The 23,113-nt window shown below is 37.3% G+C and overlaps 1 protein-coding gene across 1 annotated transcript in view; it reads right to left on the minus strand.

The window, feature by feature from the left end:
- IL1RAPL1 (interleukin 1 receptor accessory protein like 1) overlaps positions 1-22,797 on the minus strand; it is a 651,340-nt gene extending 628,543 nt beyond the window's left edge. The window contains exons 1-3 of the mRNA XM_089904943.1: positions 22,783-22,797; positions 22,377-22,413; positions 21,305-21,584 (exon numbers count right to left, since the gene is read on the minus strand). Coding sequence (XP_089761069.1) covers positions 21,305-21,584; positions 22,377-22,413; positions 22,783-22,797 — 332 coding nt within the window. The remainder of the gene's footprint in view (positions 1-21,304; positions 21,585-22,376; positions 22,414-22,782) is intronic.
- Positions 22,798-23,113: the final 316 nt, after the last annotated feature.

Consider the following 23,113-nt stretch of genomic DNA (forward strand, 5'->3'; position numbering starts at 1 on the left):
AACATGTAGGCCAGGCAAAATGAGTAGAACTTCCTATTGACCTGCAGTTGACAGCAGATACATGAGAGAGCCCAGCTGGTCTATAGAGTCATGCTCAATATGAAATGATTATTGTTTTAACTCACTGGTTTTTGAGGTGATATGTTATATAGCCATAGCTTACTGATACACAAAAGAGATAAATGCTACAAAAATAAGATTCTGAGAGCCATTTAAATTTTTTGTATTATTGATTTTTTAATTATGGAAAATTTTAAATATATGCAAAAATAAAAAACACTAAATAACTCCCATATACCATCACCCAGTTTCAACAATTATCAACATGTTCCTGATTTAATTTCATCTATATCCTTACCCATTGCCCCAAATTCCTGACACCAATTATCTCCTTTTTCAAAGTAATTTTAAGTACACATTTTGGAAAAGACAATTTGAACTCTTTGAAAAAGAAAGTAACCCAATGCTCTGGTAGAAGTTTGCTAAAGTGATTAAAAGATATTTTCAAACAAATTCATTTAAATTAATTCTTATATAAGCTTGAACTTCAAAAGCTAGAAAGGAAAGAGGAAGCTGGAAAAGAAATCTCTTCTCGACTGATAACGGGGCAGTGCTTGCCCTGTGTTGATTCCTATAGGGATTGCAACTTTTTTCTTTAGAACCAGAAAAATGAGTCCCCTCTCAAACAGAGAGAAGGAAGAAGAGATCTAATGCTAACCTGACTCCCAGAAGAGATGCAAGGATTTCCTGGAAAAAAGTAAAGAATAAAGGTTATTCCCTCTAAGATAATTAATATACATACTGGAGGGGGTGGGGATGTAACTCACAATTGAGTTCCAATGATCTGAGGATTTTGTTACAATCAAGTGTCCTATAAGTACGTCCTGTGGAAATTTCTCTTTAGCACAGATAAAGAGGACGTTTACTAAGGCAGAAATGAAAATACACTTTTAATTCTTCTAAGTATATTTTTCTCAACATATGCATGTAGAGTTATTAAATGATTTAGTTGATTGAAATGTTATAACAAAGACACTTTTTTTTGGCAGAGAAAGAAATAGTATATGAAGTATGTACTAAGCAAAGATATTTTAACAAAGCACTATCACTTAATGGCAGTGGCAGTTGTCCAAATACAGGTGTGGGAGAAATAAAAGTTCTTTGACTAGATCCACTCATTCATTAAAAATAAACAACTTGATTTGCAGCAACACAGATGGACCTACAGGTTATCATACTAAGTGAAGTAAGTCAGAGAAAGATAAATATCATATGATATCACTTATTTGTGGAATCTAAAAAAATGATACAGATGAACTTATTTACAAAACACTAACAGACTCACAGATTTTGAAAACAAACTTATGGTTACCAAAGGGGAAAGGGAAAAATTAGGAGGCTGAGACTAACCTATACACACTACTATATATAAAATAGATAAACAACAAGGACCTACTGTACAGCACAGGGAACTATATTCAATATCTTGTAATAACCTGTAATGGAAAAGAATCTGAAAAAGAATACATACACACACACATACACACAACTGAATCACTTTCCTGTACACCTGAAACTAACACAGCATTGTATCAATAAATCAACTACACTTCAATAAAAATTTTTAAAAAAATAAACAACTTGCTAGGTCCGAGGGCTAAAATACTTGAAGTGAATTCTATTTTAAAGTGAAAATTTTGTACAAGGCTTCCTTACACTTTGGTTCACGTAACCTATAAAAAGATGCTTTGATGTTTACCTCCATTTATTTTTTCATGAGAGGCTCTGAGAGATTAAGAGTATCATTCAACTTTCACATCTAGAAATTTGAAGATCCAAGAACTACTCCATGTCTTCTGGTTCCTAGCCAGTGTTTATAGTGCTATAACATAATACTTCTTTAAAATAGATACAATTATAAAGAGGCTTCAAAATTGGTTTCACACATATACTAAAACCTTTTGGTTGTTAAAAAGAAACACGTTTTACAACATCTTCAATATCTATCTACTTTCTGGGAAGTCATCGTTGATGATTCATCCCTAACATTAAATCCATAGTCAAATGCTATGAAAGTGATGGCCAAGTAGCTCTCCTGGCCTTCTCTGGATTCCCACTATCATGGCCTAAGTCCAGACCCTCAACACTTCCCATCTGGTTAGCCCTTGTAGCCCATGGTGCCAGATCCCCAAATAAATGGCTACCATATAAAGACTGCTTCCTACAAACACCTGAAACCCTCAGTCTGAGGGCTTTTGTTGGGCCTTGTGACCAAGCTAAGTTTCCATGACTGGCAAGCCAGCAATGCTGGAGAGCTAAAGCTTCTAGAAGAAGCCCTCAATAAGGAATAGATGGAGAGGTGGTGGAAAAATAACCTGTCTTCCTCTTCCCTTGGGTGTGATAACTCTGAGGGCATATCTACATTTTCTCTGAGTCTTCCAGTGGACCTAATGTCCAGTTGCTCATAGAGTAACTGGCTTTATAATACAAATTTTATTGGCTTCCTTGTCTTCCCCATATTACTTCCCCATTTCTCTAGTGATGCTTCCTTGGGGTCCACTTCTTGGGGTGCCCAATCTAAGACATCCCTGTAGTTAGGTGTTACTCTAAACCCTCCATTCAACTTTCTCACACACTGCTGCCAAATAAACCCCCTAAAACTCAAATTTGATTTTGTCATCCATCTGCTTAAAATCCTTCAGCAGCTCCCTGCATCTTTTAGTGAAAAGTTTTCACCTCTTTAGTTTTGCGCCCAAGTCCATGAACTGACACCTTCCTACTTCCATAGCTACATCTCAGAACAACCCAAATCATAGGCGCTTTGCTACAGTCATAGACAATCAAAAGGCATGTATAATGATTCTATCCTTGTATTATTTTCCCACCTCCTCCAAACCTCCTTTTCATCTAAGTTTTAGGCCTGCATCAGAACTCAACACATATCTTCATGAAGGCTTTTCTGATTTTTATTCAAAATCACATGCCTCATCTATATACCCATTACACTCTGTTCTTTCCACTCTCATAACTTTTGTCATATTAGACATTAATTGTTGACGAAATTAATTTTATTCTTCAAAAGACTGTAAGATTCTTGAGGACAAAGACTTGGCTTTGATTCTTAGCCACCACCTGGCCAAGAGGAGCTCTCAAAGAATGGTTAAATAATTATCTAGATGACTCAATAACCAGAATAATTTTCTCTATTGCATATGGGCCATCCTGGATCACTGTCTCCATCTCTTAAGAAAAAAGTGAAACTCCTGAGCCTGGCATTCTATCCACAGACACGTCTCATATCTGCCCACTGCTTCCTTTCTAGCTTCCTCTGTATGCACTATTGTGCACTCTTCACTCCAGGCACATACATCTGTTGGTCTTCCCTTCTCAGAGCACCTCTTCCCAAATCACCATGGCTGGCATTGTGCTACTTCCACTGTGTGATATAAAATGTCCTTTCCATTTCTCTATCAGTAAAAATCCATCTCATGTAGCCTCAGTGTACTGTTTTGTGTATCCATCCCTGAATCTTCCTGACTGCGGTAACACCCTGTCACCAGATCTCTAACAGCATTTGCCATTCAGTGATACAGATAATTCTTTATAAGTCCATCTACCCTGGTTGACTGTGGTATCTTCAGACAATGTGTGTCTTGTCCATTTTTCTTCCTATCCTCAGAGGACTGCAGGTCTGATGCTTAGTAGGTGTTCAATAAATCTTGTTAAAGGTACAAATAAACAAAAGAGAACAATATTCCAGTTGAGGTGCATTTATTAAAAAGAGTATATGCATGTTTATGTATACATGTATGTCTGTGTGTACACTGTCTAAAGAATTTAAAAGTTAAATAGTGATAAACAATCTGAACATATAGCCTGATATTTGGAGATCCGATACTAGCAATGAATCGATTTTAAAGAAAAGGATAGGGCTTCCCTGGTGGCACAGTGGTTGAGAGTCCGCCTGCCGATGCAGGGGACATGGGTTCGTGCCCCGGTCCGGGAAGATCCCACATGCCGCGAGGCGGCTGGGCCCGTGAGCCATGGCCGCTGAGCCTGCGCGTCGGGAGCCTGTGCTCCGCAACGGGAGAGGCCACAGCAGTGAGAGGCCCACGTACCGCAAAAAAAAAAAAAGAAAGAAAAAAAAAGGATAGCTATCCTGTGGAAAACAATATTTTTATGTGAGCAACAGAGAAAGGGTCTAGAGCAGTGGACATAAATGTCACCTAATAAGAAAGTAATTCCAAAGGTAATGATTAAATCCTGTAATGACAAAAATACCTTAAGTCCTTCATCATGTAAGGGCACCAATAAAAACTGTAATTCTTTTAAGATCAGAGGTCTAGTTAACTGCTCAGAGCAAACAAGTCTATAGGCCTCACACTGAAACAAAAGAAGGAATTCAGAGCTGCCAATTTTATAGCCTCGTTAAACCAGGGAAGCCACGCACAACTCTTGCTGATGAGGAAATTATGGCAATTACCAAAATTGTCAAGGGAAAGGTGTGACAATATGTAAAAATTTCATGGCTTGAGTTTAAGATCAGAAATTAATATTCATGATAAACATCAGAGTCAAGGACATAGAGCTTTGCACTCCAGAATTAAAGGTCTTAAACTCTAATTTTAGAGTAGTCTTTAAGTACTGTTTAGACAAACAAAAATGTTATTTCCTCCAGGGGGGCTATTAGGGTAAAGAGAGAGCTGTCATATTCACCTAATTAATGAAAACAACATTCAGAGATCAAGAAAGTTTGATATTTTCAAATCTTTACTTTGTAAACCAAAGCCTTTGAACAGACATTCATAGTGGCAATTTTCATTAGAAGTACAATTACTTGGAAATTGCGATTTAGGAATTAAAATATTTTCATTCTTTTGTACAAGATATCTACATGGGATTTCCACACCATGTCAACAAAGTTAAAACACAGGCTGTTACTCTGCACACTACTGGCTTCCCTAATTAAGAACTTTTCAGAAGGCTGAATAATCTGCAGTGCTCATTCATTTGAAGATCACAGCAGTGCAATCTGGAAGGCACCCTGCTATGTCTTTACTACCTATGATTCCATTTGTAAATTCAATTTAGATGGAGAGGTAAATAGTCTTTGTAAGAAATTAACTACGTAGTACATCGTTAACATTTTAGAAGGAAGATGTATAATTTATATTTAATTAGCTAATATTTTAGAAGGAGGTATATACCTTGTATTCACTCGCTTTCAATCGACTACATGCTGGGTGCCATGTCAAGCACTGGGTCTCCTCCATCGAGAGACTCTTTATATTCCTACGATTTTATAAAGCACCCTGCTGTCCCTGAATTTGTATGGGATATGATTCCCTTAAAAGGATCACTATTACCTGAATATCACTTCTCAAACTTACTGTGGATAAGAAAAACCTGGATGCACATTGAACCGTCAGGTTCCCAGTCCTTGTTTCCCCAGAAATTCTGATTCAATAGGTATGTGTTAGGATCCAGGAATTTTTTTTAAACTAGTGATTTTTTAAACTGGTGATTATTAAAATCTAATTATACATCAGATCATAATTTGAGAAACAGTGGGTAGTAGTTTTCAACTTTTTTTTTGTTACAATTCCCTTGAAAGATCTTAGAAAAATCCTGGGTGTTTTAAGTTGACATCTATTTTTTGTAAGTTTAAAGAAGTTTATTTATTTGTTTAGTAGGAGGGAAGAATATTAAATATTATAAATATCAAATAGGATAACTGGAAAAAATACATCACGGCATGATTTGATGAAACAGAATTTTCTTTTTTTAAGAAAACTATTTGGGGGGGTGATCATGTATACCAAATATATGAAAAACAACAAATAAAATTTACCCCTGGGTTTTATCAAATGTATCTTGAAAATATGATAGTTCTATAAAACATTCCAATTACATTTAATTTAGTATCACTACTATATGTTGTTCTGGCTGTTCTGAATTGAGAGTATACCAACTTGGATTAAGCTTCAAACTTATCAGAAATACTGTAACACAGAGAAGATCTCTGAGTTTAAGCAGCCTTGATTTTTCAAACTAATATTTCAGACTATTGTTTTGTTTGACACCTAAGTCCGTTTTGCATACAATACATCATAATGCAATTTCACTTCTGTAAAGTAAAAGAAGTGCCACTGTGAGCTATCAGGCAATTTTACACAAGAGTACATATGGAAGTTGAGGTTCTGGAGATGAATTTCCTTCAAACTACCTTTGTGGCACACCCCTTGGGAATTCTTTGTGCAACCCCAGAAGTATCTGGATTTCAGTTAGAAGAGTGCAGACTTTGATTGAGAGTGAGCCTATACACCAAGTGGGCTAGGTTGGCCTGTTAGCTGATCTTAAGGCACCCTAATCTTTTCCTTCTTAAAAGCCAGGGCACAAGTAATTACCGTGTGAAAGACTCTTCCAAAACAGACTGCCAGCCTAGTCTAGGAAGAGTCTCGTCTGGCTTAAGTCACTGCTCTGCTCCCAATGGCTAGTCCAGTAGCTGGTGTAGAGTAGATACTTAATAATCTACTAGAAAATTCGTTCAATTGAGAATGAATACAGTATCAAAAATTCCTAGATATTTCAATCATGTCAACTACGTGCAACCAATTCCAAAGCTTCTTCAGTAACAGAAATAATATTCCTGTTTTAATGTAAAATAATGGTTGGTTTGCCATTAGTGGATTGCTTTACAGTGTCAAGACCAGAAAGACAGCCTAACCCTCAATATTAGGATAGATCAAGTGAAAATTTGTTGCCAGATTATTGTAATCATTCTTCAAATACAACTCCATCAAAGTTAATTGAAATGATAACTGTGTATAAACTTACTTACTTGAAGCAAATAAAGGAAAGTCTCCCTGGAATATCAGGAAAATAAGTAACTTATAAAATCTTTAAAAAAAAACCTTTATTGAGGAGTAAGTGACAAATATAATTGTACACATTTAAAGTGTACAATGTGGTGATTTGATATACATATGTACTGTGGAATGATTACCAACATCAAGATAATTAATACATCCATCACCTAATTATAAATTTTCTTAAAAAATGAATTTTTATAATCATCAGTGACTATGAAGTCGGAGGATCCAGCTTGATTTTCAATATTTCTAAATATTAGCTTTGTGTTCTAATATCCTTTCCACATCTACATTACAGGACTCTAAGCAAAATGTAAATGTATAATATAAACATATTATAGGAAAGAGCCAATAATCGTTTGATGTTACCATTTCAAAACAAAGGCTAAGAGCCACACGTGGCTATTTCAAATTAAGTAACATTTAAAATTCAGTTCTCCTGCTGCACTAGGACCATGGAGTAACCTTGTGAATGGAAGTCACATGCTAAGCACTGCAGTCTGGGCCTTGACAAACCCTGAAACTATCATACAAGTTCAGGAATGCCTATCTTTTACTTTACATGGGAGAATAAACTATCTTACTTAAGCTACTTTTCTATAATATGAAGTATAACTAATGATGTGATATTGCTTTAAAGTAGTGTTTTCATTTCTTTTTCTTTTTCTCTTTCTCTTTTTTGCTTTTTGGGCAATGTAAGACATTTTCCAGAAACCACTGGAACATACTTCAGATGTTACTCATTCACTCCACAACCCTGACCCTTTTACAGGACTCTCTTTTATGACATTCATGGGAGAAAATGGGGATCTGTAACTGAGAGATATAATGAAATCATTTAAGCGCTTGTTCAATTACCTCTTTTAAGTTTTTGTTTTATAACCTCAGATTCTATATCATGAAGCTGTTACTAAATGGAAACCCTCCTGAAAGCCACTGTAAAACCTGCATAAATCTAGGCCACAGAGACTGATGAGACAAATTTTACTGATACTTCACCTAAGCTTTAGAGAAGATGAATATATGGAGTTTGTATGTAACCTAATCAGAGTAAGCTGGTTGTCCATTTATTTCCTGGACAATGAGAAATTTTCTGGGAACCAGAACTAGAGATACTTGAAAGAGCAGGGATTTGTCCAGTCAATACTTCTTCAGGAATGTTGATGAGGTAATTCTATAATTGGTTGTGAGTGAATCTGGGCAGAGAGAGAGGCTATTGTGGGCAGGATGCATATGCATATGTATATGTTGGGGACAGGTATGGTAGTATTGAGAATATTAATATTTTTAAATCCTTTCGGGAATTTTAAAGAAGGCAGGCTGTGGAAATAAAAAAGTAGAAGTTCGTTCAAGAATATGCATTATTCATTCAACAAGTACTGACAGAGTGTTTACCGCATGCATAGCAAAAATGATCTACTGAGTCATTTCAGTATATGTGGAGGGATGCTTCTTGGCTGTGCCAAAATTGGCTACTAATTTCCCCTCAATATCTGCTTCCTCTTCTTGCTCAGTGCAGCAGATACTTTTGGTATCCCACTCAATTTCTTAACCGCTGTTGTACCCATACCTCAACTGCTGTGGGTGTTGACCGGACAAAGCTCACACCTGTACCCTTTTCCAGAGACTCATCTTAGCATGACAAGAGCCACCTGGATAGAGATGACTGTGAAGTCCAGGCCCTGCCCCCTTGCTTCAAGGGAGGATAAATTCTGCGGTGCAATTTATGTTCCACAGCTCCCTGCGGGGTCAGGATGAGTCTAGACTTTTGAAAACTCACCTTTTCCTAGCTTTTTCTCTTGAGTGCACTCCTCAGTAGATCACTTGCACAAGAATCCCTGTCTTGGGCTTTTCTTCTAGAGAAACGAATTTAAGATCCTCAGTAACAGACCTCTATGTTGTTATCAGGCACATGGGTACTAATAATAAAAACCACATATCTCAGCCACCACTACATTTTCATGTAATTATGTGAACAAGTTCTAGCCAATGAGATGTAAGGAGAAGTAACATAAATAACCTCTGGGTCTTGTTCTTTTTTTTTTTTTTGCGGTACGCGGTCCTCTCACTGCTGTGGTCTCTCCCGCTGCGGAGCACAGGCTCCGGACGCGCAGGCTCAGCGGCCATGGCTCACGGGCCCAGCCGCTCCGCGGCATGTGGGATCTTCCCGGACCGGGGCACGAACCCGCGTCCCCTGCATCGGCAGGCGGACTCTCAACCACTGCGCCACCAGGGAAGCCCCGGGTCTTGTTCTTAGAAGTGGAAAGGACCATGTTCTTTGTTCCTTTCATTACATATTGCTGTTTATACTAACATGGATATGGTGGACAGAACTTCATCTTGGAAAATAAGGATGAGGACCATACCCCCAGGGAGAACAGAGTGGAGACAGAAAAGAAACCTGAGGCCTAGACAATTCACAATTAGGCAGACATCATATAAGCTCTGAACTACCTACATCTGGAATTTTCTTTGAGCAGAAAGCTTCTCTTGTTTAAGCTACTGCTACTTCTAAGATTTTTGTTATATACAAATAACCTGTCCCCAAACCTGGCAACTGATCAAAACATTTTTCTTTGCTCAGATCTCAGTGGTCATATAAGCATAATCGGAGATGCAAAGATGAACAAGATGTTAAATCTCTGCCATTAAGGAGCATTAGCTCCTTAAAGGAAAAGAAATGTGAGCAAAGTATGGACTTTAGTTAATTTAAAAAAAAGAAAAAAGACTAACAAGTAGACTAACATAGAACTTAGAAAGGACCCCAGACCTCTTCCTTTATTTATTCAAGTGCTGTGTCAGGGAGCAATGGTGGGAACTCTATTTAAGGCTTTCCTAGAGTGACGGCTTAAAGTCAAGGCAACTTTATTTCTCAAGACCCTCAGATTTTGTGGTGATAAAGTTTAGGTTTGTACTGGAAAAGTATAAGATGTGCCTCTTGCTATTTTTTCCTTTTATTTGTTTCCCATAGCAACATCCAATCAGGCTCTCAACATCCAATCAAGCACCATCTCTGATGTATTTTTAACTTCCCAAAGTGATCTTGAATCTTTTTTCCTTGCTATACCTACCATTAAACCTCTAAACGTAGCCCCCATCATTTCACACCCTAATTATTGTAAAAACCCCTTGTCTGCTTTCCACGTTCCAATTTCTGTAAACATTCATATACTTGCTGGAAGATAATTCCAGAAAAACTGCTTTCAGCTTTCCATTCTTTGCTTTATACTTAGCTGCTATTTAAGTCTTAGCATCTGTTTTACCCTTCTTTACAGCCATCCCTCTCACCATCACCTACAAAACCCCATTTTCCATCAAAACTGATCTAGTCACTCTTTTATGAATAGACTGTGGTTTTTTTCTTTGTTAATAACAATAGCAGTTTCTACTTTTGGCTTACCTATTTGCAGTTTGCAAGGCATTTTCTAGATCAGAGGTCAGCAAACTTTAGCCTGCAGGCCAAATCCATCCACCACCTATTTTTTGCAAATAAAGTTTTACTGGAGCACAGCCGTACTCATTCCTTTATGTATCATCTGTGCCTCTGTCCTGCCACAACAGCAGAGTTGAGTATTTACAATAGAGACTATATTGTCTGCAAACTCTAAAACTTTCACCATCTGGCCCTTTACAGAAAAAGTTTGCCAACCCTTGTTCTAGATCATTTTAAAATTTTTCTTATACTAGTCTTCATGAAACCCTTCTGACAGAGAAAATTTTCTCCATCACACTTTCCCTAGCCATGTGTTTATTTTTCAAAGTCTTGCTCAAATCACAGGCTCTTCGTGAGCCCTTCTAAGAAAAGTCTCTTTATTGTCTTCCCTACAGTCATTAGGTTATTCTTCTTATTTTTTTCTTGGGAACCACATACGAAATTAGACTTAGAAAGAACCCTGGATAACCGGAGCTTCATACTCAACTTTTTCACTTATCCTAAACTTTGTTGATCAGCTGCTATTACTTTATTAGGCCTACTCACTTTATCTTTGCTTACTGCACCAACATTAGCAGTTAGGGGAAGGGGAAGCTGGGACAAAGTGAGAGAGTAGCACTGACATATATACACTACCAAACGTAAAATAGATAGCTAGTGGGAAGCAGCCGCATAGCACAGGGAGATCAGCTTGGTGCTTTGTAACCACCTAGAGGGGTAGGATAGGGAGGGTGGGAGGGAGGCCCAAAAGGAAGGGGATATGGGGATATATGTATACATATAACTGATTCACTTTGTTGTACAGCAGAAACTAACACAACATTGTAAAGCAAGTATACTCCAATAAAGATATTAAAAAGAATTAAAAGAATAATAGAGTACAAAAGTATGACCACCAATAGTCTTGCTGGACTGTCAATGGCCTCTATGCCTGGCACATATATTGTTTGCAATTTTAAAATTTCCTCGAGGTAATTACCATTTATATCATATCATAGACATTCAGTAATGTTTGTGAAATATGATAAAGGTACATGTTATAGCCATGACTGAAAAGGGCTCATAGTAATTCATTTTACCTAAAATAGAAAGAAAAAAAGGATACGTAAGAACTCAGCATTTACCTTTATATGCCTAATTATTTTACAAATGTATATTTCAGCAGCCAACCTATTCCATATTAGTTTGATACTTTCTGGAGAAAATTTATTAGCCTCTGTCTTCCCTGAACCTGCCACCATTGATTTCAAAGAATTTTCAAAGCTTTCTTTCTTATAAGACTTGGAAAGATAAGACAAAGCTTTTCTCAATCCAGTGATCTAAGAAACTGTCCCATCATCACTTGAGCAGAATTTATTTCATCTTCTTTGTATTTAGGGAAAAAATGGCTGTTATGTTGCAGACATGTATTTTCAGGATAATTTTAAAAATCAGTAAATTGAATAGCCAATTCACACAGCTCTAGGCTTTTACTTCCAACAATTGGGTTTGTTGTTTCTGAAAAGAAAGCACTCAGAAAGACAACCATCTGGCTAATTATTGCCCTGTTCAAAAATAGTTCAATCCTTTAGAAAACACCTTCAAGTCTCAGATACAGAAAGAAGGGTAAACTTTAGTATCTGTCCTAGGTTGATTTACCACCTCAGCATGATCTCCAAGAATTATCAGAATTATGAAACTGGAAATTCTCTTTGAGGACTATTATGGCAAGAGACACATGTTCCCACCAAAAGATTATAGAAAGAGTAACTGATATGCAGTTCTATATTTTCAATTTATCATCCGTATAAGACACTGCATCCAGACTTGAAACCTTAAAGACTTTCAATTGTATTTCAATGGATTTTTTTAAAGGACTACCTTATGTAGGCTTAATTGTATTTTTTATAGCCTATAAATTACAGCTGATATTCTCAAGGGTACACTGTGGTTTCAATTAAGAGAGGTAGTTTAACAATTAAGAGACCAAGACTGTGAAACTACATTAGGTCCTTGAAACACGTATGCATATGATCATTAAAATTTCTGGGTAAGATATAAAACATTTATATGGGCTTTGATTGTCCTGAACAAAGGGAGACTCCTTGGGGCATAAATGTTTAAGACTTTCTAAAATGATGCTGAGATTATTTATCCTTTGATCTAAGAATGACTTGATTTTTAAGCAATAACCACATAAAACAATAATAAATATTAAAATTACCGTCTATCATACAAATTAAAATGAATGAAAACTTATCTCTACTATACCTACAGCTGTTACCTGTTGGTCTTTTAGGCCTAACATATTATTACTGTTTACTTCCACCTGGTGACAGTGAGGGTCTATTACAGGCAGAGAATAGAACAGTGTTTTGGAGTACCAAAGGTCATGATGGAGGATAAGCAGTTCATAACTGGTGTTAATTTCAGATAAGAGCTGTCATAAGAAATGGAATTTTTTTTTTCATGGAAAATGATGGGAATCAGAAAATGGTATAATTTTGGCTATGCCAATGTTTTCCACAAGGCATTCTAAGACCATTAATCCCAATCACTATTTTATTCAGTAACTATTTTGTGGGTGCATGATCACTAACAACACTATCTCACACTGACTCTGAGGGGAAATCACATCAGTGGTAATACGTTTGGGATGCAACACTTACTCTATCATCCAGAGAAGGTTGCTTAAACGGTCTTGGAGGAAAACCCTGAGATACTTAGCTATGAAGGTATATGAGGCATACACTAAGACTAGCTAAGCAAAGGGGTGTCTAAGAATCTGGTGCACTGTCTTCCAGAACCCTGACTCGAAAGTAGAGAGACAGCAGTCTTAAATATACTTGTGTGTGTGGCCTCTGCTTAATGGAATAGATTACAATTTAATACATAAAAGGCTCACAAGCATTTTAAGAAATCGTCCGAGTTTGTTGATAAAGTTCCAATTAAAAAGAGGCCTCTGGGCCCTTAACTTGCCATGGAAAAGAAGAGGATGGACCCAAAAGCCACAGAGAACCACTCCCAGTAAGCAGAACTGGGCCCTAATCAAAAAACTGCTGACGTGTGCCCAGCTGGGTTTTAGAATTGCTATGGTTCAGTGACTGCTCTGTATCTCTCACACATTTTGGATAGGATTATTTAGCTTAGTTATTTTATTCCTGTCTGACCAGAGAATGTTGGGTGTGTAAGGGTTAGATAACAAGTCTTTCTAGCTCACAGACCTTTGGATCAAGAGGAGCCACTCCTGAGCGGTTGTACTCAAGGAACTAAGCATGAAGAACCTCATTTACACATAGGTAATGAGGTCCTGGACTTGTAGCCCTATCTTGATGTCACAATAAGACTTTGGGGGTCTTAGGAACGGGGTGAGTGTACTTTGCATGTGTAAGGGCAGGGATTACTAGGGGCCAAAGGGCAGACTCTGTTGTACTGTTATTGTGGTGATCCCACCAAAAAAACACAACTTGTGGAATTCAAGCTCTTGTGAAATCTCCTCCCATATTAGCTCTAGACTCAGCTAATGGGCTATTAGTAAGCATGATGCAAATAGATCCTTGATAAGTCTTCATACATTCTGAGTTGCCATATAAAATGTCTGGCCATCCTGCTGGAGAGACAGTTGGAAAGACCATGTGGAGAAAAGGAGACCCTGGGAATTCATAGAGAGAAAGAGGCTCAGCCAATCCTGTATCCTAGTTGATTCCAGCGTCAAGTGACTATGGGCAAAATCAGCAGAAGAACAACCAAGCTGAGTACAGGCCACACTGCAGAATCATGTGTAAATAAAATGGTTGTTGTTTTAAGCCACTTAGTTTGGAGGTGCTTCCCCCCCATAATAGATAACTGAAACAATTGTCTTTGGAGCAGTTTGATAAAAGTAGAAAGATGATAAACATATACTGGATCTTCTTCAAGAAATAGCTCTATATTCTTCAGATAGGCAGTGAAAAATGGAATTTCAGATGAAGGAACAAAGAGTAAAAGAGTAAGGAAAATTCATACTGTAATCTGCAAACAGCAGACAGGATGGTGAGAACACAGCACAAAGTGCCTACGGAGACAAACACCTGAGATGAATCTAGAATGAAAGGTTGAAGCTGGGTTGCACAGGGACGTGTACACCAAGCAAAGTCTTCAGACTTCATACTGGGTGATAGGGTCCATTAAAGACTTTTAGGTAGAGAAATGAAATAATATCTCTGTTGTGGACATATAATTGCACAACAGTGTGGAACAGTAACTAAAATAGGAAAAATCTGGAGGCAGCGAAACCACTTGAGAGGACATTGCAGTCACTTGGAGAGTAGAAATTAGTATGAACAACAAAGAATGAATTCAAAAGACATTTCTAAGGGTACACTGGAAAGGTCTTGCAATTAAGGCAAGCTAAAGAACGTTAAGGAAACAATGATAAGTGATAATTTTCTAGCTAGTGTTACTGGAATGATAGTGATTCTATTTATCAGAAAAAGAAAGGAAACATCTGAGGAGGATATAGCTTTGTGGAGGTAAGTATCAAAATAGATTTTGGTACATGTTGAAGTCAATGTGTCTTTTAGACAAATAGGAAGAGGGGACTATTAGGAAAGTGAAAATATATTTCCGGTGCTTGTGAAAATGTTTGGATTTCGTTTCTGAGTCATTAATAAGTATTTATTAAGTGAAGCTACTGGAATAAATAAGAAGGATCGGGGAGCAGTGGCTCACAAGCTGACTGCACAACAGAATCATCTGATATCTGGATTTAACAGATCTGAGGTGGTACACGGGCATCAATAGTTTTTAAAACCTCCCCAGTTAATTCAAATATGCAGCCAAAGTTGAGAGCAACCGATGTAGAAGAATAAAGGGAGAGAGTTGAAAACAAAATTCTGGTAAACACTAGCATTTAAGGAAAATTCAAAGAAAAGGTGTTCCAAGGAAACTTACTAAGTTATATATCAGAGAGCTAATAGTAGACATGATAAAGGTCAGTGTTAAAACCAAGAGAGACCCAAAGGATCTGGCAATTAGAATTTCTTTGGCCCTTTCATGTAAAATTTTAATAGAGTAGCAATGAAGTCAAACAGTCTTTCATCATCTCCACTCTACTCTTAAACGCTTCCAATCAGTTTTTATTTTGGTTATTGTATTTTTCAGTTGCTTAATTTCCATCTGTTTCTTTTTATAATCTATTTTTCTTTGCTGAGATTTTCCATTTTTTTCATCGGTTTTCAGAGATTTTGTAGTTACTTGCTGAAGTATTTTTATGATCAGTGTTTTAAAATCCTTGTCAGATTCATCTCATTGTTGGTATCTTTTCTCATTAATGTTGTAATTTTCCTGACTCACGGTCAGGTCAGTGAGTATTTTTTTTTTAACTCTATCCTGAACATTTTAGTTATTATGGGGATGTGGATCCTATTTCATCATGTTTTTCTTTTTTTAAATAAAGGCAACCCTCCTGTTGAAATGTAAAATGTGGGCCAAGTGGATATGTATGTTCAGCTTCCTCCTCAGCCATGCTGACATCTTCCTGCCTTGTTGCCTCCAGCTCACTTCCTACTGGGCTCCACTAGGGGAGGGAAGGTCGAAAACTGGATGCCAACTAGCCCTACCTTGCACCACCTCGTCCTGCCTTTTTGATGGTAGAAGCTTTGCTCCTCACTGATACCAGAGAAGTGAGGTGAAGACTAGCAGTGACTAGCCTGGTCTCACAGTGCCTCGCAGATTCCCATTGCTGCCAGCTGGGGGTGGAGACTCAGGTCATCACAGGATTCCACTGACACTTCTCTTGCAAAAGAATATAATTCCTGCCTACTTCCTCTGGGTGAAAGATGGAAGATCAGGACCCCACTCATGTGTGCTGACTCTACCATAGCATGGGGATCATATTATTGCTGCCTGCTTCCACCAGGCAGGGGATGGAAGATTAGCTCCCTGCCAACATCATCTGGTGGGACAAGTGGAGCAGTGTGGTCATCTCATTCCTCAAGTCCTGAGGTTCCTAGACAATCCTTCTTTCCACCTTTCACAACACTTGCTTTGCTTGTTGGCTGTGTTCTATCCAGCCTTTTCAGTTGTTAGGGGAGGACTGAGAGGAAGGCAGCTACTCCATCTTGGCAGTACCCCATTCTGTTTTAAACTGTGGCCACAGTATCTATAACAATTTATTGCACACTTATTTTCTCTGATGCAAATTATTTGAAGGTAAAAAAAATGCTTTTTAAAAGTCTTTGTAATTCTAGCATTAGCATATTACCTAGCGATCAGTAGTTATTTCTGAAATGGATGACTGAGTAAATGGATTTAACTGAGTACCTTTTGATAGATGCTTAATAGGTACTTTCAATGAGAAAGAAGAACTTTTTAGTCTCTAAAGAGAAAATCAAGACTTGAACAAAGGAACTAGATACTAGATAAAATACATTCTATATATGTAATTTGAAAAAGTGTGCTTTTAGAAAGAACTTAACACACAAAAATCAAGCATACTTCTAACAATGCTAACAATGTACATGTTGAAAATGAAATTCAAAAGGCACTATGATTTATAAACACACCAAAGAAAATGAAATAATTCTGTATAAATTCCATAAAATGTGTACAGGATTGTATGCTGAAAAATACAAAATGCTGAAGAAATCAAAAAAAGAAATCCTAAGTAAATGGAGAGGCCTACTGCATTCATAGATTAGGAGTTTCAACATAGTAGAGACAGTAATTTTCCTCAAATTGAGCTATACAGATTTAATGCAATGCTTACCAATATTCCAGTATAGTTCCTTGTAGACACAGATAAGCTTATGCTAAAATTTATATGGAGAGAAACAGGCCCTACAACAGCTAAAAGGATCTTGAAAAAGAAGGATAAAGTGGGAGGACTCACTGTACTTGATATTTAGTCCTACTATACAGCTATAGCTACACTAACCATGACAGAGTGGTACTGGCCAAGGGATAGACACATAGATCAAAGGTACAGAATACTGAATCCAGAAGTAAACCCAAGCAAACATGCCCAACAGATCTTGAATAAACATGCAAAAGCAATTCTATGGAGGAAGCTAAACTTTTTAAACAAGTGGTGCTGGAGCAACTGAACATCTATCGAAGAAGCTAAACCTTGACCAAAATAAACCTTATACCTTATATAAATATTAATTCAAAGTGGATCATAGACAAATATAAAATGTAAAGCAATAAAACTTTTGGCAAAAAAACAATTTTAAAAACAATAGAAAATTTTCAGGATCTAGGACTAGGCAGAGTTCTTATATTTTTGTACCAAAAACACAATCCGTAAATTGAAAAAAAATAATGAATCGAACCTCATCAAAATTAAAAACTTTTGCTCTTCAAAAAAGCCTGTTAAGAGGATGAAAAGACAAACTACAGATAGGCAGAAAATATTTGCAAACCACATATCCAAGAAAGGATTAGTGCCTAGAATGTACAAAGAATCCTCAAAACTCAACAGTAAGAACACAAATAATCCAGTTACAAAATGGGCAAAAGACATAAACAGACATTTCACTGACAAGTATAAAGATGGCCAATCAGCACACGAAAATCCATCATTAGCCATTAGGGAAATGCAAACTAAAACCATGAGATATCATGATACACTGATGGGCACAATGGAAAATAGTGACAATACTAAATGCTGCAAGCATGTGGAGAAATTGGGTCATCACATATTGCCGGTGGGAATGTAAAATGGTACAGATACTTTGGAAGATAGGAGGGCAGTTTCTTATGTGATTAAACATGCAACTGTCATACAAGTCAAATTCACTCTAGGGCATTTATCCCAGAGAAATGAAAACTTATGTTCACTAAAAATGTACATGAATGTTCACAGAATATCTATTTTCAATAGCACAAAATGGAAGCAATCCAGATGTCCTTCAATGAGGGAATGAACACTGTGGCAACGTCCACACCATGTAACACTACTTAACAATAAACAAGAATGAAAAACCCAATTCCAATATTTTTTTTGTCTTTTTTTTGGCCGTACCGCACAGCATGTGAAACTTCCCTAACCAGGGATCAAACCCATACCCCCTGCAGTCTTAACTGCTGGACCACCAGGGTAGTCCCTCCAACATTCCTGAATTGCAAAAAACAGACATGGAGAACAGATTAGTGGTTGCTGGGGGTTTGGGATTGGGGTGGGGAGGTGGATATGGACAACAGAAGGGATCCTTGAGGTGATGGCATTGTTCTGTATCTTGAATGTATCATTGTCAATATGCTGATTATGATTTTGTACTATAGTTTTATAAAATGTTACCAGTAAGAGAAACTGTCTAAAGGATTCATGGGATCTCTCTATATTATTTCTTGCACATGAATATGAATCTACAAAATCAACTTTTAGCCAAAAAATAGTGTGCCAAACAACTTGGTATGTTACAATTTAGAGGACATTAAATTACTTACACAAGCACCAGCTCGCTATGCATATTAAACTGCTAATAGGGCATAACTCGGAAGAGGAGGATTAAAAAATCGGGAGTCAAGAGGAAAGGAAAATTTCATTTTTTTAAAAGTAAACTTATTCTTTTAACTGGCAATAAAGGAAAAGAAAGTAGTTACACAGCTCTCCTTCATTCACTTTTTCATGTAAAAATAAAACATTCAAGAAGGAGAAAATTGAGTAAAAAGCCAGGTACCATGGAACCAGGAATTACGTGGTATTATTCTATCCAAAATAGCTACTTATAGATGGGAGTAGGAAAGTTCTTGTTCATTACACTGAGAGTAATCTTAGGCGTTTCCGTTATTTATACCATTGACTTGTACATATTTAGGTGTAAACACTGTACATGAAAACGCTTGTTAAAACTTTTCATTGATAAGTTAATAACCCAAAACACTTATCAGAAAGACTAGAACCTTTGAGCAGCAGCTAACATTTTCAAACTTCTAAAACTCTTCGTAAGTGGATTATTTAAAAACGAATGGTGACAATTTTGTGGTCTGATAGCTAACAACATGCCAAAATGTCAGTGACTCAACTAACAGCCCTGGGCTCCCTTCACGTCATCAGCACCAAAGCATGCTATTTAAACTGCTGTTTATAATGATTTTGAGTACCGCTTTCCAAGTTGGAACAGGAAGCCGATCAACACTAGCTTCAAATCATTTGGAACACTCGAATTCCAGTGACAAAAGCATCTTTTCCTACAGTTTTATCGCTTTCTCTAGAATACCACTTGACACATATAAAACTTTAAGGTGTTTGTCTTTTAGTTTCACCTTCCATTAAAATATAGACACACGAACATATGGCAAATGTCACTGTTCTTGAAATTCTGTGACCTTCATTCATTACTGCAACTATAAATTCAGACATTTTAACGCAATTTCTGAGCATTGGATCACTGTGTATATTTAAACACATCAAAGGATTGCAACTTCAGTGCTTCAGAAATTCAGATTACTAACATAAACACAACCTTATTTTCCCATCAAAAATAAATAATGAAATTAAGTGTTAGACTGTGGACATTCAGCTCAATACTAATCTCAGATAAATGAGGACATACATTTGCCTATCTTGAAGAATCACCTCCTACACATGCATCAACAATCAGAAATAATGTTTTTTAAGGAAATGCAGCAGATATGAAATTAAATCTGATAACTATTTGTCAAGTAAGAATAGCCAATGCAAACAGTACTAACTATACTAGTATGGTGATTATTTATCAATGCACCTACAAAAACTTTACTTCTATTAAGAGTTACGTTTAAACATAAAAGGGTTGGATTCCCTTTTTTAAGGGAAAGAACAAGAGTTGGCAAAGGAATAGTGCATTTGTTCTTTTATAATTCATTCCACATTTTTCCCAAGCAGAACTTTATTTGCATTCATTCATATTTTCCAAAATGAACTCTGATTTATATGTCGTCAGCGTTAAAAAGATAAAGTTATGTTTAACTTTCATCTGGCTTTGACCTATTTTAACATCCTAACACACCTGTAGCCATAACCCTCCATAAAGGTTATTCTTATAGGTTGATGATGAGCAGGAGACACAAACCTTATGATAGAGGAATAATAGCTGCTAATAAGAATTTCAGAAGTGGAAGTTGAATTTTGATTTGAAAAAGACACTAGGTGATTCTGAGACTTTCTCCAAATTGAGAATGAACTGCTTTAGATTTGGCTTTATATATAAGTCGAAATAGGGACACAAAGAAATAGATTTAAACACACCCTCTATATGCCTATACCCTGCTTTGCCAATGTTCTTATAGTCTAATGACATCCACAGTCATTCACAGTCCATGAAGGGCTAAATGCTTAAACTGAGACTTTTAACTGCTAATGTGATACATGGATATTGTCTTAACGCATTACCATTAAGCAAAGTACATATATCTCTTCCAAAAGCAGACGAAGATACGCAGATATGTGATGGGTTTCTTTGTGGATTAAGGGCACAGGCTTTGTTATCAACTTTTGCATTGGCCCTGAGGGACCCAAAATATTTTTGTATTGACTCAGCATTTTTAGTCAATAAAATGATCTGGAACATAGCCTTCGCATTCCCTAACATGGCAAGGCTGCTTTCCTCTTCCTGTGCACATACACGTTACCTAAATCATCTTTGCAGATGTGTTTGAACCAGAGGTATCTGTGCTCTATCTGTCTGTGAAGGGCAATAACAAAATGTTACAACCCATTTAGCAATAAACTACGCATCCTTTCTGCAAGTCTTTGCTTACATTTTATTTGCAACGTTTCACCTCCTCTATAAATTTTATTTCATAGTCTTTAGTAATTTCTGGCAACATAAGTAGATACCCAGATGGTATCTCTTTTCTCCATAAGCCAGAGATAATGTCTCAATATAAATTCCAATGCCATCTTTTTATGATTTAGATTCTAAATTTTAGAAAGCAGCAACACACACAAATATTGAGACCATACCTTGAGGTGAAAGGGATAGCGGCAAAATTTAGGTATAAGAAAGCAACATGTGATATAATTGATTCAACAGTAACAAAATTAAGAGGATACCTGATGACACAGGCGTAAAGACCACTGTCCTGCAGTAATGTTGGCCGGAACCAAATGGAGTCCTCTTCCTTGCTCATTCTACTTCCATCAAAGGCTATTGGCTCTTCAAAGTCTCCGGGGCCAGAGCTTTTGTACCACATCAAACTGAGTCCAGCACTTTGGGCTAGGGAGTAATTGGCTCTGATATAACCATAAAAGAGTGCACATTTGATTCGAACAGGCTCTCCCACCAAAACTTGGTATTTCTTGATATCGACAGACCAATCTGTGCATCCATCAGCTGTAGTTTAAAAAGACAGAGAAAGAGAGAAAGAAAAAACATTAGAGTAAAATGGAAGCAATTAGTTCATTCATTCATTCAACAATATTTATTGAGCATCTATATTGGACAAGATTCTTCTCTAGGCACAGACTATGCAGCAATGGATAAAACTCAGAAGGGCATTGAAAAGTAATTTATCCTACTAACAAACAATATATTCAACACTTAGTTAGCTTCTGCTGATATTTATTCTTACTTTAAATCAGTGTTATGGTTATTGGCTTATGGCCTTCTCCTTCTAAATCCACGTGTTTGCCTGTTCTTTGAAAATGGATCTGGACCTGTGAAACAGTTTTCCTTTGCTAGCTGGCACTGACGCTTTGTTAGTAAAGTGTTCTGAAGAGAGATTTCAAAGGAAAGGGTTTGCTCCCTGGTTCCAGCATGCTTGCTTGGAAGGCTCTTGCAGTATGCAAGGCTTTTCCAGAACGTGGCTCCTGCAGTGGGTGCTTCTCCAGGACCCAGGTCCTGCAGTACACGGTAGCAGCTTGGTAATTTTTTAGCAGATCCTCAGGTGAGACACCTTCTCATGAACAGCTTTCCCAGATACCTTAGAAGGCAAGTCCCTGTCCAATTGCAGAGGGCAGACTTCCAACCAGCTCTACCGGTGTGCCACCTCAGTGACTTCTGTCATTCACTAAGCCATGAATTTTCCCAGTAAGGTTTGGCTCTCACTCTGGGAATGGGAAAATGGGAGCTTTTCTTTGGGTGCTCTCAGCTAGGGGTAATGGCGGCCATTCCTCTATTCTTTACAGTTATCTTTTGTTACAGACTGAACGCTTGTGTCCTCCTAAAATTCATATGCTGAATGTAATGCTATTTGGAGGAGGGGTCTTTGGGAGATAATTAGGTTTATATGAGGTCATGAGGGCAGAACACTTATGAAGAGAGTAGTGCTCTTATAAGAAGAGACACCAGAGCTTGCAACCTTTCTCTTTCTCCTTCTGATTACTTATAAAGAAGATGCCACGTGAGCACACAGCTAGAAGGTGGCCATCTATAAGCAGGAAAGAGGGCCCTCACCAGAAACCAAATCAGCCAGCACCTTGATCTTGAATTTCTCAGCCTCCAGAGCTGTAAATTTCTGTTGTATAAGCCACCCAGTCTCTCGTATTTTGTTATGGCAGCCTGAGCAGACTAATACATCATTCCTTCTTACTAGCCAATCCTTCATTACTCCAATAAACTATTACATTGAAGAAATCTTTATATAAGCTTTCCTTGTTCAACTTAGTGTATTTTTTTCTCTCTGATTGGATCCACACAGATAAAATGAGGAATAAGTGCTGTACAGCCAAACAAGACAGAAAGAAATACAACAAAAGTGGGTCATGCTCTAGTAGTGATTCACAGCCAGAGATGCAGTGATTCACAGCCAGGTAGATGGTTACTTTGCTGATTTCTGGGAGCATCAGGGGAAGTGTAAAGTAGAAACCATGGTGGGAAATGGAGCTGATGGGATGGGAACTAATTGTATTTTCTGAGTTTCT

This window comes from Delphinapterus leucas, chromosome X, assembly GCF_059928025.1.
Source record: "Delphinapterus leucas isolate spDelLeu-1000000601 "Yukka" chromosome X, BTC_Dleu_Yukka2, whole genome shotgun sequence".
NCBI lineage: Eukaryota > Metazoa > Chordata > Mammalia > Artiodactyla > Monodontidae > Delphinapterus > Delphinapterus leucas.